The sequence below is a fragment of the Odontesthes bonariensis genome, chromosome 14, assembly GCF_027942865.1.
Source record: "Odontesthes bonariensis isolate fOdoBon6 chromosome 14, fOdoBon6.hap1, whole genome shotgun sequence".
NCBI lineage: Eukaryota > Metazoa > Chordata > Actinopteri > Atheriniformes > Atherinopsidae > Odontesthes > Odontesthes bonariensis.
The window spans coordinates 18,706,003-18,722,040 of NC_134519.1; the positions used below are offsets into that span (position 1 = coordinate 18,706,003).

General features: G+C 40.2%; 1 protein-coding gene across 4 annotated transcripts in view; it reads right to left on the reverse strand.

The window, feature by feature from the left end:
* Positions 1-265: 265 nt before the first annotated feature.
* The window catches only part of LOC142398999 (tensin-3-like), a 31,764-nt gene continuing 15,991 nt past the window's right edge, over positions 266-16,038 (reverse strand). For all 4 annotated transcript variants that reach the window (XM_075483314.1, XM_075483315.1, XM_075483312.1 and 1 more), the window contains 15 exons: positions 12,157-13,335; positions 9,303-9,460; positions 9,062-9,191; positions 8,876-8,959; positions 7,155-7,281; positions 6,462-7,000; positions 6,280-6,366; positions 6,061-6,192; positions 3,643-3,738; positions 3,060-3,137; positions 2,775-2,852; positions 2,410-2,578; positions 2,249-2,317; positions 1,998-2,027; positions 266-1,867 (listed from right to left, as the gene is read on the reverse strand). In XM_075483314.1, the coding sequence (XP_075339429.1) occupies positions 1,723-1,867; positions 1,998-2,027; positions 2,249-2,317; positions 2,410-2,578; positions 2,775-2,852; positions 3,060-3,137; positions 3,643-3,738; positions 6,061-6,192; positions 6,280-6,366; positions 6,462-7,000; positions 7,155-7,281; positions 8,876-8,959; positions 9,062-9,191; positions 9,303-9,460; positions 12,157-13,335 (3,101 nt within the window). In that variant the 3' untranslated portion in view covers positions 266-1,722. The remainder of the gene's footprint in view (positions 1,868-1,997; positions 2,028-2,248; positions 2,318-2,409; positions 2,579-2,774; positions 2,853-3,059; positions 3,138-3,642; positions 3,739-6,060; positions 6,193-6,279; positions 6,367-6,461; positions 7,001-7,154; positions 7,282-8,875; positions 8,960-9,061; positions 9,192-9,302; positions 9,461-12,156; positions 13,336-16,038) is intronic.

The following is a 16,038-nucleotide window of genomic DNA, read 5'->3' on the forward strand; positions in this document are numbered from 1 at the left end:
GTTGTATTTTGTATTCTGATTTGTAATCAGTGTATTGTGTATTCTGTGTCTGTATGTATAAGCTATTCGATCCTTAAATTTCCCTCGGGATTAATAAAGTATCCATCTATCTATCTATCTATCTATCTATCTATCATTGCATCAAGTTTGCCTCAGATAGCCATTTTTTTTTAAACATTTTTACCCCAGGTCTTAACCAGAAACATCCTGGAGTCTTCGCTGGCAGCCTGATGCTCTATTTTCCTAAGAAAATACCTTGTCAAAATTAAATAATATTTCACTGTTTATTTACATGACACAACTCAAACAATGCAATATCAATACACAAATAAGCTGTTTACATCTAACATGTTATACACAGAGGCACAGTATTATGAGATACATGAGGTACAAATAATAGGTCGTAAAAATGAAAAGAGTTCACATAATCAATGCAAGAGCAACAACTGCATTGGGATTGTAGGTGCCTCTGTGAGTGAAATTGTTACCCTACACAAACAAACAGTAAGTAAAAAAAAAAAAAAAAGAAGAAAGAAATGTCCACGGTCATCATCTCATATACAATGTCAACAGTTAGCTTGAATAATAAACTGCTGTCTTTCCCCCCTGGCCCAAAGTTTATTGTATAAGTCATTGACAGATGACAAATTGAGTAAGTCGAATATTAAATACATTTGTGCTACTCCAAGACAAATATTTATGTCTCCCCTTAGTTTTTCTCATAAAAAAGCCCAAAACATTTATTTTCCCAATACAGTGGCTTGTGTAAATAAGAATAGAATAATAATTAAAAAAAAAGACATACTGCCACTCTTAAAGAATTCTCATTTTATATATATATATATATATATATATATATATATATATATATATATATATTTATTTATTTAATCAAAATATTTTTATGTGATCTCTTTCAATTAAACACACAAATACACGCACACACACACACACACACACACACACACACACACACACACACACACATGCTTCTATTAAGAAAAAAAAGAAAAATTACAGACAGCTTTTAAGGTCAAATACATCTCAATGTATGACCTATCAGGTTTAAAGAAGCCACTTTCATGTGACACATGTATAGAGGACAGTAATCTAAAAAATTGTATAGACTGCATAGATAACATAACAAGATCTTGGATGACATGTAGAAAAATGTAGTCCAATTTATACATAATTGTTCCATTGCTTTTCTATGTTTTTAATTCCAAACTAAAACACCAGACAGGCGCAGCAGTGAGGTGCCTCTTTGTCAGCTACAACTGTACAGTTAGTTAACGGTTTCAATAAAAATAGGTTTTGATTAAATACTGTATTCAATAAAATATGCATCTATAGGTGCAAGTTCAGTTGATTTGTCAATAAAATGCTTAGCAACAACAAGTAAAGCAGCCACAGTAAAGCATATGTTGTAACCATTCTGTCTAATTATAAGACATTACAGTTATAAACAGATTTTTATGATTATTTTCCTTTCTCTGCTAATTTACAGTTCACACAGAAAATAAAATTATTTTTGTTTTGTTTTCTTAAGAGAATATCAGGTTAGGGTAATCGATAGAATGCCCACAACATCCAGTTAAAATCCACAGTTAAAGTCTGTGTCATCGCCTGCTTCACACCTTTAATTTACTGAAGTCCTTTGTTCAGTCTTTCACTTTCTGCGTCTACTCTCAGTTAGTGTCTGTCCAGGTGATCAGCTCTGTCCTACTTACTCCTTTGTGAGCCAATCATCACCTTGGAGACAAAGTTGACTATCGCGCTTGCTGGCTGCTCAGGGTCATGCTCTGCAAACAAGTGGCATATGTTGTCCATGGAGGTGCCAGTTTTCCTTGCCACAAAGCCAAAGATTCTGCAAAGGTGAACCAAAGAAGTTAATAGCAGCATTGCCACCGGCCTCTAATTGACTCAATGCCATGAAAAGTAGGTGTTGTTACTGTGTCCTGGTTACAGCTTGGTGAAAATCATAATCATCTACTTACTTTGCTGAGGCATAGCCATCTTTTTTCCACCTATGAGCAGTAAAAGTTGCATTATCAGCTTACAAGAACATGTAAAATACACTGAATCTAACTATATTTGTATACAGTACTATATTTGTATATGTATAAGACATTTGTTTTGTATTTCTTCACAACAACTGACTGGAATAATAACAGGTTTCTTGAGCAAAAACAAGTGACCAGCACTCTTGAAACCCATAAATTGCATGTGTTAAATAAATAATACTCACTTTCTATCTTGAGGGTCGAGAGCGCAATATATCACTGTATTGACATTGTAATGTCGTCTGAAAAAGAGCCTGGAAAAAAAAAACAATAATAATAATAATTAAGAGAATTTAATGTATCTTTGTATGATCAGTGTAAAAGTCTGTGTGTGTGTTGTACTCACTTCCTCTGATTGTCTGTGAGGGTGATTCCCTGTGAAGAAACTTTGAAGTGGACCACAGTGGAGGTTGGTGAAGGGTTAGCGCTCAGGGTCATACTGGTGGCTTTCTGCACGGCTTGAACGCCTGTTAGTGACTCCATCTCAACAGAGCCGAGGTACCACACATTACACGCTGCAGCAACAAACACATCCAAATTACACTTAGCATTTTTCCAGTGACACAATGCATAATAACAGGGCTAGGAAAATGACTCATGTCCAAAAACAGTCCCATAGTTGCACCCAGAGACTTTGTAAGTATTTATGACCAATCTCATGTGTTTGTCAGAATGTTTATACATAGAGAGTGACCTAAGAAGCCAGATTACCTGCACCCTGTTTTAACAGCTCAGCAGCAGAGTTAGTGACCGACTGGGAAGTATTCTCCACAACGTTATCGAGAGGATCTAAAAAACAAAAAAAAATAAAAATCAGAGATCAACAACTACACCACCTGGTATAATTACTAAATGGCCAAGTAGGTAAACAAGCATTTTCAATTGTCTGTTAAGGGTAGGCTGCAGAACTTAAATAAAACCTACTTTGTACTCTAACCATATATTTTTTTTTTAATTAATGAAATATGATGAGTGTGTATATGTGTGAACGCTTACCTCTGTCAGGTATGATAAGTTTGCAAGGCAGGGCCAAAGGAGTGATTGAATGTTGGCAGACCAATGCAGTTAAGCTTCCTGCAAAAAACAACAGCATGTGAAACAAAATGATAGTTAACTGCAAGGGTGAACAACAACACCTACTGGTTATCTTGCATCATTGCACAAATCATGAAAGTGAAAGAAAGGAAATACATACAAAGAGGAAGGAAAATGCATAATTTACATAGAAGAAAATAAAATACAATCCTTATTGTATTTTGTAAATACAAAATATGAATTTAAGTAGTTTATGTCACTGCACTCATCTCAGATACATACATGCAATTATAAAGGTGTACAAAAATATCACACAATTCAGGAGAAAGGACTAAAATCATTAACACTGAACAGATAAAGTTCAACTCTTATTGCATGGTGCTTTTTTCGGTTACAAAACAAAAGACATGGAAAGAAAAGGAAAGAACTAGAAAAAAAAAAAGCAATGGTACAGTGCACCACACGCCAATAGAGGGCAGCATTGCTAATGAAGACTTGATCACCGATGTAGGTCAGCTACAGGTTTAAGCAGAAAGACACTCACCAAAATAAGGCTCATTAGGACAGCCCTTCAGCCGAACTCCTTTCTGGGTGCACTCAATCAAGAAGTGTCGCACTAATTCATTGGATAAATCTCCTCCTGTGAGAGAAATGGAACCAACAGAGACGAGCACTTACTCAAGACGATCTGTTTTACCAATCCATCTGAAACTCTAGATAACTTGTACCAAGTACCAAATATGATTTCCCACCCTCAGAGTTGCGTGAAATAAATCACCACATTAAGTCTGACCAGAGATCAAAAGGATTACGATTCAACCAAAGCAACTCTGAAGGGGCAGAAAGGCGTCAACGTGAGGAATGTCCATACAAAAGCTCGGAGAAAAGCTCGTTCCTTAAGGTGGGTTTGGGTTTCACATTTTTAAGGAGTTACAACACCGCCAAGCTCTAAGTGTGGCGCTGGACTGTGTCATGATGTCACCACAGGTGCTGTTGGACGGCAGAGGGGTGACGGTGATGTGGTGTGTGGGGTTCTGGGACACGGAGTGATACATTTCCTCTTGAAAAAACTCAAACTATACAGTTTGTGAAAGTCGAGGGTTAAGAGGAACAATAACAGAAAAAAAAACAAATTGACTTGCAATGAAAGGAGCATCTTCTCTGTTAAATTAAACCAAAGTATCTGAAATTAAAGATATCATAAATTCTCATTTTTGCTTTATTATAATTATATGTATTTGGGCTAATTTATAGTTCATGAAACACTACATAAAAACAGACATGCAATATCTTTGCACTGACCGAACAAAAGAAACAACAACAAATCCTCGCCTGACTATAATCAACTGGGATTTAATCATTGGGTCAAATATTTCCTTTAATTTTCATTTCCAATTGTCATTTACGTCAATGTATTAATGCCACTCCTGCAACTGTTTTGGCATTTCAGCACGAAGACTGTTACAGTGAAGAAAAATGCTGAAACATTACTAAGCACTGATACTTAGTTTCTAATATCATTTTACTGTAGAGAGTGTTACACTTGAACACGACAGCGGTTCTATTTTCCCTTCATTAAACATTTTTGGTCGTCGATGACCACGAAGTCATCAAACAATCATTGCAGTCTGGCTGCTGCTATGCCACCTGGGTAAAATATCAAAGAAAGCAAGGCAACACTCTACATTTGTTTGCTCCAGAGTAAGAAACAGCCTGATCCAAGCTTTGGTCTCATTTAACCTAATGTCGCTTTGAATCTTACCTGGAGTCTGTTGACAGAAGGCCTTTTATGCAAGCAAGTAACATTTGATACACAACAGACTTGGTTTCTTTTTCTGTTCTAACCATGGAGCGAAGTTTCTTTTTTTTTTTGTTTTGTTTAATTCAATGAAAAATTACCTGTAAAGAATTATGTTTCAGCCAAAGGGAGGCTGTTAAAACATCCCCATCCCTTGCGGTTGCAAAGCACATAAAGGAATCCTTTGTTTCCTTATGTGATGTTTTTTTTTTTTTTTTTTTTTTTTTTTTTTAAATAAAAAATGTACCAAATACATAATTTGACTTGTTTCTGACATGCACTTTGTTGGGCTTTGATGTTCTTCAGCCCCTTTTGGAATAAGAATAGTTATAGTTATCATCACTCAATCAGCCTTTGTTTTCATGTTGAAACATGGCCAGAGAATGTTTGGCCTGACTTGCCAGTAAGCTTTGTTGTCATTCCAAAAAAATATCCCTTCCTCTATTCCCTTAAATATGCAAGACAAAAAAATAAACGAGGTAGTAAACAACCAAATAAATATATTGTGACCCTAGTTCTGTGATCTAACTTTTATATCAGACAGAGTTATGTGGGGCAGGAAGCTTTTCTGAAGAATGCCCTGGGATCAGAACAGGCTCATGGGCCCAGCATGTCCTTTGTTAAAAGGTGAAACTTTAGCTTTACATCTAAGGTTATCAGGCAAAAGTGGTCCGTTTGGTTTCATCATGATGATGCCCAGGAGAGAAACAGAATGATGAGAGTTCACACACAAACAGAGAGAGGGACTCTCAGGTTCCATCATGAATGTGAGTACAGTGGGATGTAACTAAAGATGGCTTTGGGTGTGATTGTGTTATGCATGATTCCCAGGATGTCCATAGTTCAGGGCCAACAATCCCTGAAATCCTAACCATGGCAACTGAAAGTACTGAGCCAAAAACATTTTTTATCTTTTTTTTTTTCTTAGAGTGAAGACTGAAAGCAGAGGGCAAATAAAGACGTTACTGAGTGGAATTTATGTGGAGGTGGGAGAAAATTAAGTCAGCCCTTTCTCTGGCTTCCAATATGTAAACTAAGCTCAATGTTCAGACAGCTCTACATTTAAACACACAAACCTGAGAGTGATTCGTCAATGTCACTAATAGATGTTCAATAAAAAAGGATTGGAAAAAAATCTTCTCATAAAACCAATATGTGACCTACCTTTTTTGCTCTGTTGGAGAACTGAGGGAGGGGGTTTAGCCACCTTCATAGCCAAACCATAGGCCCCTTTGAAGGAGTGGCTGTCTCGCACAATAAAGCAGCCGGGCTCCTTGTCCTTCAAGACTGAAATAGCTACATGAAAGAGAAACATGGAGTGTGAAGCTGAAAAAGTTTACTCCCTTTATCACTGTCAACCAAAAGTGAACATTGAGCACCCACCTTGATCCCTTGAGATATCTGGCTTGTACCAGAATTTTGATGTGTCCTGTACAAACTTTACAGTCACCTGTTTACTGGCTAGTACATCTGGAAAACACAGTAATCACACATAGAAGTATTTATCTGTGCATGATAATCCAAACTTGTTACACCCACAAGGCCATTAACAAACCTTGGCTTACCTGGCAGAGGCGAGGCTGTGCGGGGTGTCTGAGCTGACAAGTCAGGCAAGACATTGGGGAAAGGAATGCTCAGGGAGCTTCCACTGTGGGGACTTGAGAATCCACTAAGGGCTGGAGAGGCTGTTCCCAATGAATGCTCCCCATCCGACACTCTCTTTTTTTCAGGCAAAAGAGGGGGTAGATTCTGGGGAGCATGTGACTGATTCTGCCCGTCCAAGGAGGTAAGAAGTTCTGCGTCAAGGCCCATATTAGGACAGTCTGTGCCATAGCCGTGGCCCAAGTCATCTTGCTCGTCAAAGCTTTGAGCAGGACTGCGGCTGAGGGCATAGCAAGCCATGCGGCTTCGCTGGCTGTTACGAGGAGAGCTGTGAGCATTAGGGGCAGGATGAATGTGGGGGTGGTGTAAGGGAGGAGAGTGGTGGCCATAGTCCAGTGACACAGAGTGCTGTGGTGGCTGTCGGGCAGAGGAGTAGTTGCTCGTGGAGGTGTGGAGGTTCAGGACAGGATGCTCTTGCCAGGACTGGTTCACAGACTGGCTTCTGTGATGACAATTAAAGAAAATAAACAGCGACATTGAAGTTGAAGTCTTGCAATTAATATGAACATGTGGCTAGGTCAGGCAGAATATTAACTTCAAACATCTTTAATGAGGTCGTGAAAAACAGGTAATGTTCCTTTGAGTCAGATCTCTACCTGTCCATCTGCTGATGGGTCCCAACGAGGGAGGCAGAGTATGAACTCAGCATCCTGTGGCAGTTGAGGGAGGAATCTGGCAAAGTCTCCATTACAACATGACTGATCTCAGGATAGCCCTGGGGATCTGTGTGGGTGTCAAAGAGAATTAATCTAAAAAGGCTTAAATTCTACAATGTTTCAAGTAAACTTATGTACACATTAACTTGATGGTCTATCTTTTTTGGAAAGAAAAAAGAAATCAAACATTTCTGGAACTAGAAGAGCTGCTTATGGAGAATAAACAACTGAAAAATTTAAAAAATAAGTAAAACAAAACAAAATGTCCTAAAGAGAAGCTCTGTTTGTTTTATTTTTTTCCTTTTTATTGCCACAAACATGAAACACTGGAGTTTAAAAAAGCTAATGCAAACTCTCCACATGGCCTTGAACTCAGCTATTCAGTCTATATATAAAACCAATCACTAATTACCTCTTCCATAATCCATGGAGTCAACAAATCAAACTCGACTGCAGCTAGAAATGAAAAGCTTACTGCCATAATTATCTGAAAGCTTTACTTAAATCAGCCATAGTCTGAAAGCCTCACGCCAACCAAAAAGCTATGGTTCCAGCCCAGTTTTTACAGCTAGCTTTTCTCTGGGTTACTTTTATAGAAACCAGAGGTGCAAAGTTTAAAGGCCTGCTGGTTTCTCCATGTCCCCGTTTCTCCTCTGTACACACAGACACTTTCATAGGGGAAGAAAAGTTTTTTTGTGCCACAGTAACCATGGAGATGCAGCCGAAGTGAATGCAGGGATTCTTGCCTGGTTGTCTGAGGTGGTAAGAGGCACAGCAGGGGCACAGATCTACTCCCAGGCTCTACAAGCTTTTAACATACTGTAGATCTCCATGGACACAAAAATATCAAAAACGAATGAAAATTAAAGTGAGCTTTTGTTTTCTATTGGCATTGCGTCTCATGAGGAGTGAAAAATGGTTTTCTTTCAAAGGAAGATTTATTTACATTTATATACATTGGGGAGAAAAAAAAAGATCTCTGAAGCAATAATTCATCTTAACGGTATTTTAGAATTTATAACAAAATCTATAGAGGCTGGTGCTACAAAGCATTAAATATACACAATAAAAATAAAAATAAATAAACATACAAACTGAAAAAGAAAATCTCACTTTTAATTTAAAGAACAATGCCGCTATGTCAAAGAAAGTTTTTTTTTTTTTTACAAGCTATGACCACAAAGAAATTCCACAAACAGCAGAGATTGGTTAGGAAACTCCCTAATTTTTATACAAGACATATTTGTTTTGAGCCTCTGTCAACAACAATGTCACCATTATGAGGTAAAATCAAAGTTGAACCAAAATGACCCTGTTGTAACGACAGAGGTTCCAAAAATGCAGCGAGAGGGTAGACACGAAAGAAGAATCTTGCTTGCACCTCTCACTCACTGTTAATCTCGTCTCCCTCACAATATTGTATTGGTTGAGAAGAGAACACCACAAAAAAGTTTCCACAAGAACAGCAGAGATGTAAGAAAATACTCTAAATGTTTTGATGCTTCTGTTCAACTGTATCACTCGATGTTTCAGCGTGTCAAATCCAGAAAAATCCATCTGTAAAATCCTTTGTTAGGTTTATCTTAGTACTATTTGTTAAGTTTTTCTAACCAAAACCGTAAACCAAAACTGAGTTTTGGATTAAAGAATTCTGTGCCTACCGTGATTTGTTTTGTAGCTTCCGTAAGACTGTATGCTGGGAGGTGGAATTTGCCTGAGATCAGACAATTCTGACATATTTTTCACTGTAAACGCAAGGGACACAAGTGTGCGCCATTAGCAACACAGAATCATAGTTTCAGATGATATAAGTCGGGTAAATATGAAAGAAAACAAATTAGAAATACCATAAGGTGTTGGCGGAGAGACGGGAAAGGCAGGAGTGGGTGGAGTCATGTCGCTACCGGCCTCTACGCTGTCCACATCTGTGCCCTGGGCCCTGTAATCTGCACTGTCACCTCTGTACAATATGGAATGCTGAAACAAACACACACACAATGCATGTGGAGATCATCCCAGAAAAAGAATGCATGAAATAGAAGAAGTTTTTGTACATACAATCGTATGCAAAAGAAAATGTTGAATTACCTGGGACTGTGGGACACAAGGGGAATATGTCCGCTGGCCCCTGTACTCTTCTGTCTCACCCCAACCTGAGTTACAGAAGCCTGGGTGATCCATGACATCCCTCCCTTGGCAACTTAGACTCCGCATGACACCCACTCGCCCGTCACTGGACTGGACAGCTGCATACACACAGGGAGGCAGCAGTAAGGAGGTCATTAAATGTTAAGAGGTTTACAAGCGTCATTGATTTCAAGTAAGTAAGTGGATCAAAAACACCCTGAAAGGCAAATAGTTGTGCCCTGACCAGTGCTAACTTTCAGAACCGTTTTCAGAAAATGTATTTTTCCAGAATAAAAGTAGCCATTTCATATCAGTATAGGTAAATGAACAAGAAAAATAATGTATGTGCCATAATAACAATGACACAATTGTATTAATATTACTTTGATCAGGCACAGCCAACCCTGAGGTTTGCCTCTACTGTTTTGAGGAGACAGCTGAGGAATGCCAAAGGTCTGGCTGTTGGGCTAATAGAGGGCGTGGAGTGTGTGAGTATGTGTGTGTTGTGGGGGGGGGGGTGTCAATGTTGTGAGTCCTCTAAACAGTGCTGCCACTCATCACCAGGGTGTTAATTTGAGCCCTCACAGTGAGGTCCAACCTCTCAGCTCTGAAGAACGCTAATGATGCAGACGTGCTAATGCCTGGGATCATTACTCACTTTTGTCTGGTGCAAACAGTGTTGTATGCATACCTAACAGTGTCTTTTTACACGCTCCACACAGAAACATAACTTTGTGAACGAACACACAGAGAAAAAGGAAGGAACATGACATCAGTTTTCACACAATCATACGGCTTTCGTTCAGATTTGAGCGATTTTTTTGTTTCAAATTAATATACTTGGAAGTTATTAGAGTTAATTTAACTTGGGCCCTGTAATGGACTGGCAACCTGTCCAAGGTGTACCCTGCCTTTCACCCAGTGGCAGCTGGGATAGGCTCTGATGTGATGTGAGAAACACATCAAGTGGGAATATGAAATTCAGTATGTTGCCCAAGGATACAGGCATGCAGTCTGGCTAAGTTGGGTATCCAGCCAGCAAATTTCTAATTGAAGTGTGAACAATCCACCTCCTTAGCTACAGGACAGCACTGACTAATGCACAATTAATCTTTCCTTATCGTATGGAAAAACACCTCAAACATTTGCTGTTACACACGCATGTTATTATCGAGACCATATTCATTCTTTTTTCATGAAATACAAGTATGTTCTTTTCATGGGTATAGTCACATTTGTTTGAATTTCTATGAGTTAACACTTCAGTAAAACTAAACCGAATCTTGTTCTTTGAACAAAGACTTTGTATGACTCGTGTCAGTCTATTCTTGTTGAATAAAGAAAAACATCTTAACAACAAGTAAGCCTGACAAACCCTGTCCTGCTTTATTCAACAACTAATAGTGAATAAGTTGGATACACCTAAGAACATTATGTAAACTATATTGAGTCAATACAACAGAATTGCTTCATGTTGCAAGAAAGTCATATAATTGTTTTAATTGTTGCAAACTCTCCAGCCAACTTCCTTGAAACTTTCAAAAAGGAGCTATGGAGTATGTTTACATGCACCACCCAGAGAATCCAAAAAGACAAAACCCACCACAGCCTTTTTTTTGTTTGTTTTTTTAAATCTGCTAGATAATCAGCTGCAGAACCAAAAAAAAACTAAAAAGCAGTTTCTTTCCTCAGACTGCAGCCTGGTTCTTACAGCTTGATTTTCAAATGAGCAAATTTAGCCTTTGGTGTTTGTTTCTCAGAACGGAGCTCCGGTGTTGATATGCACAGACAGGTAAGCCTTTGGAATCATATGGAAAAAACTGCACCTGCGGGCTCACTCGTTCCTCCTCTGGAAATTCCTAAAGCCTCCCCATCCTGTGCCCCCTCTGCAACCAAACGCTCATGCGGTGATCCATGCAGCCAACATGGCTTTCCATATTCTGTCTGCCTCACTGGGTTTTAGTCAAAATACTCTTTAATCAACAGTACAGAACACAATAACGGGTAAGAGCAAGCTAAATATGAAAAACTGCCAATACATAAAGAGGTTCTTATTAAGTTTACTTGATAAAAATCATTCCAAAATTCACCTGATCATGTTCAGCATCATAATGTTGCTGCAGGAAAAACAAAATGGAATTTTCCAAGCCTTACAATTCTATCACATTGGATAGGAGCAGATGGGATTGGAGATCATTGATTTAATCCCTGAAAATCAAAATAACTTTGTTGGATATCTATTGTAAATACAAGAGTGATTATGTTGCATAACCACTGTCTGGTTTTACAAACCTAACAATCAAATGAGACATTCTAATATAAGACTCAAAAGAGTTAAGTTGAAACTGTGATTAAAAATTATTTCAAACACAAGTTTGTACAAAAATATATTCTAAACACGCAATCTCTGCAATCAAACAGCAAGAGACAGCAATGTTCACCATGCTGAATGACAGCTGCTCTCTGTTTCTTCATGTATCTTGCTGATCCTGAACTCAGATAGCTACACAGGCAAGTCTGGACGGCGCCCTCTCTTCAGAAACATACTGAAAACATCTGAAATCCTGCCAAGAACCCTGCTTTTTCTGCCACTAATTCTGCCAAAGGGAGAGAGGTTGTGCTTTATGTTGAACGAAAAGAAAAGTTGAGCTTTTTGGAGAGGAACTATTCAAGTTTGAGTATTTTTAGATAATATATCTAGCTTAATTTTTTTAAACTCGTCTGTCATATCCAGATAAATAACTTCTCTGATAGAAAAAAAAACACACATTCATTTTCAAGTCCACACCACACCCAGACAGTCCGACTAGCTTACCTGTCTGCTGTGTGTTTTTCAGGGTCGCTTCATTACTATCGTTGAATCTGAGATTGATGCCATTTGAACGTTTGCCAACTGAGCCGTTGATGTGCGTCCCGCCGTTCCTCTGAACGGAGCTGCTGTGGCTCGACACCGGCATGAAAGTGGGATCCAGGTCCATGATCAGCTGATTGAGCTGATCGATGGAATTGTCAATATCCATCGTTAGAGATTTGAACTCCTCATCTCGTTTGTTGTTATTGTTATTGTTGGTCACATGTGGTTCTTTGTGAGGTGTTGTGTTTCTGATAGCATTACTTGTTGTGTCCCTGATGGGGTCCTGTGGCTCAGACGAAAGACCTGCTTTGGATGAGGTGTTCCCCTGCTTGTTCCCAGGGTATCTTTCTGAGTCGTTTCCGTCTTCGGGCATGTAGATAAATTGCTGTGCAGCAACCATCTGCTGTTGACGAACCCAGGACTGTGTTGAATAGCTTCCTTGTCTGTACACGTGTTGCTTAGGTTTCGGAGCACTGGTGGGATTAGAAGAGGCCACAGAGTTGCTCCTGGAGCTCAGACAGGCCCTTCTGGCCTCTGCATAGGATCTTTCGTACTCCTCCAAAGGAGGAGGTCCAGCATGATGCAGGTGGTGCTGGCTTTGATGTTCCTCTCCTCCAGGACTGCCAAAGCCATCTGACAGCAGCGAGTTCTGACTGCTCTTGTGGCACGATGACGACAAGGTCCCAAGGCTATCCACGCTGTGTAGATCATGAGCCGCAATGACTTCGTCATCAAGGATGTCTGTTTCCCTCTCGCGAGGTCGGTTGTCTCCATTGATGTGCACTTGTGCTGGAACTGTCTGCTGAATGCCCCCTCGTGGGCCTTGATCATCCATCTCCTCAAGTGAGGGATCCTCAAGTCCGAAACCACTTAGAAGCCTCTTCAGCTGGACCTTTTCCTGCTGGCTAGGGCCCTGGTTGGCTCTGATGGTGTTAGTGGAGGTGACCGGTGTGGGTCTGTCTGCCCACAGAGAAGTGCTAGACAGGCCCGAGTCGCTACTGACGGAGAGGGCGTGGTCACTATGGTCAGGGCTCGAGGTGGCGGAGGTCGTGCGGGCCCCTCTTCCCAGCGGGACCTCTTCTCCGTTGGGGCTCCTCTTGCTTGCCTCTTTGTCCTGGGTTAGGCCATGAGAGCGTGGTGCTGCAAAATAGAAGAGATGCAGCGCTTCATACAGTCAGCCGGTATGGGCACACGCAGAGACACACAAACGGCAGACTCGCACAGACAAACAACTGAAAAGCACAACACCAGAGACAAGACAAGACGCTGTTAACATGTCATTCCACCAACTCCGACATTCTGAGTCTATGATTGACAAGTTCACTTATAATTACACTTCACCTCATAAGGACAACATTCCAGACTAGACAGACAACAAATAACCAGGGCATTAAGAAAATGACAGGAAAACATGTTCATCATGTTGCTTGATTGAGACAAATCACCCATTTAGATCTGTCAGAAAAAAATGTAACCTTAAAAAAAAAAGAAAAGAAAAATCCTCCTCTCCCATCGAGCCTACAGGTGAACCATCACATTTGTAGTAGTAGCATAACATGTGCAACGGTCAAAGGTGTTCTTCGTGTACAGGTTATAGATGAGATGTTAAATCTTCTGCATGCTGCTACAAGAGTCAAATAGCTATGGATCATGTCTGACCTCTGCATTCCTCACCCTGCTGCGATCAAGCCATCCTACTCACTCTCACTTGCCCCTTGACCCTCAGCATATGTCCAAACAACCTCCTTAATCCTCAGAAGCAACAGAAAAATCCCAGATCAGTCATTTTGTGTGTAATCACGACTGAAGCAACAGTTCAAGAAATCAGATTGCAGACTTCTGTAAAATGACAGCTGGAGAAGAACTGTAAATATGGATGCTATAAAGCTGCTGTTTCACTGTCATGCTCCCTGAGCGTCAACAAAAAAAAGAAAAAGGAACAGGACTCCTTTGCTTCTCCCTCAACCTAATGACAAAAGTTCTTGCCTTTCAGTAAAACCATGACCAGGATCTGAATACCAGTCACGCATGATAAAAGCGCCCCCTCCCTCCTCCTCCTTCTCTACCAAACCTCCTGTTATGTATAGTTTGCCCCTTCCACTCTGTTGAGAGAAGCTTGCTAAGAGCCCGATGCAAGGCAGTTCCATCGGTACTTTCTCAACAAACCCCTCTTGTGACACCCCTTCCAAGGTGTGATCGGGTTTTCAACCCCTTCGCCTTGATTCTTGCTATTTTTCTCTGTCACCCCTGCCATTATCATACCTGCCTATTCTCCTTCCACACCCCCCTGACCACCTATTTGAGTCAAGAGGAAAATCTCTTACCTTATCTGTCCCTGCGAGGTAACAATACAAGACAATCCCAGTCTCCAGTAAAAAAACAGAGGAGGAAAAAGGACAATGAAGACGCACAAGGGCAGACATGGCTTTTACCCAGCAGATAACAGTGAGAGGTAAATGAAGCTGGCCCAGCTTTCTTTTCTGCTGAGAAGGTGAGAGTGTTTGCACTCTACACAAGGGAAGAAGGGGAGGCCTTGAGATCTCCAAATACGGGCAGAGGAATGTAAACAAGTGAGGCGGGGCTATGGAGCAGAGGCGGGGCTATGGAGCAGAGGCGGGCCAGAGGAAACCAGGCATCTAACCCCTGCGTCAAGGGACTACCCCACTGGGGAAAATGAGGGGGAAGAATGGAAGAGAATGAAAGAGAGAGGGTGGCCCAGAGTAGATCAGAGGATGAAAACAACATTCCTGCAGCTCAAGGCATTTTCTCTCTGTAAAAAGACACTTTTTAATGAAGGCAATCATTAACTTCTACCGGGAGCTCCAGGCTATTTTCATGAAAAGTGGCAACCGAGTTGTTTTTCTCTCAGCCTTATGTGTCAAAAGAAATTACATGCTTTCTGTCCTCGTGTACAAAACTAGAAAGAAACAGATGTGTCCTAAACCCAATTATGGGGTTCATGAATTGTTAAAAAAAATTGTTCAATGACAAGACTGAGACAGTTGTAAACTTGAGACAATCAGTGTCAGTCAAACCATGACTATCCGGTATTCCTCATGTTGCTCGTTAGGGTGTGGACAGTTCCTGAAAAATCCACCAACTGCAATGCAAAGGGCAGAAAACCACAACTGTTCCCAACACTGCTCCCCTATCACACGAGGGCTTGTTGTTTATGGCTATGCAATTACCACACTTCTTTCCATTCCATCTTGTTCCCTAAGCCCAATATATATAATATATATGTATACATTTAACAAAACAGAATACTGTTTAACAGTACTTTAAGACCATGTGCATAAAATACGCACATGGTCTTAAAGTTGAGGTGAAATGCTTCATACACTTCAATAGCACTTGAGATATGACCATTCCCACTTAAAGAGACAGTTAGCTACCATTTTCTTGGGAAGACTGTGCTCTGTCTACCATTCTGTGCCATCAGTTACTACGCTTTCATGCAGTTAAGTGAGGCAGCAGTTACAGCTTTATCATACCATTTGATTGGACTACACTCATATACTTATTGAAGAATACAAGCACAGAAGGGGAATTGATTTATTGAGCAAAGCGTGTCAGACTCTGCTATGATAGGTGTCCCCTTTCAGCTTGTGATTATTGGGCTTTTTCTGGCATGAGATGCATGCTATGCTTTCATCTGTGTCTTCAATTGTTATTTCTGGCTCAAAGTTCGGGATAGAAACTGTGAGAGTTTCTATCACATGCATCCCTCACATGCAACTGCATACAGGAGTAACTTGACTCGTAAGTGCATTATCTTGGTGTGTAGAAATCTAATTACATGTTTACGTGTATTTTAGAGGTTCGGACCAACACAATAATTTT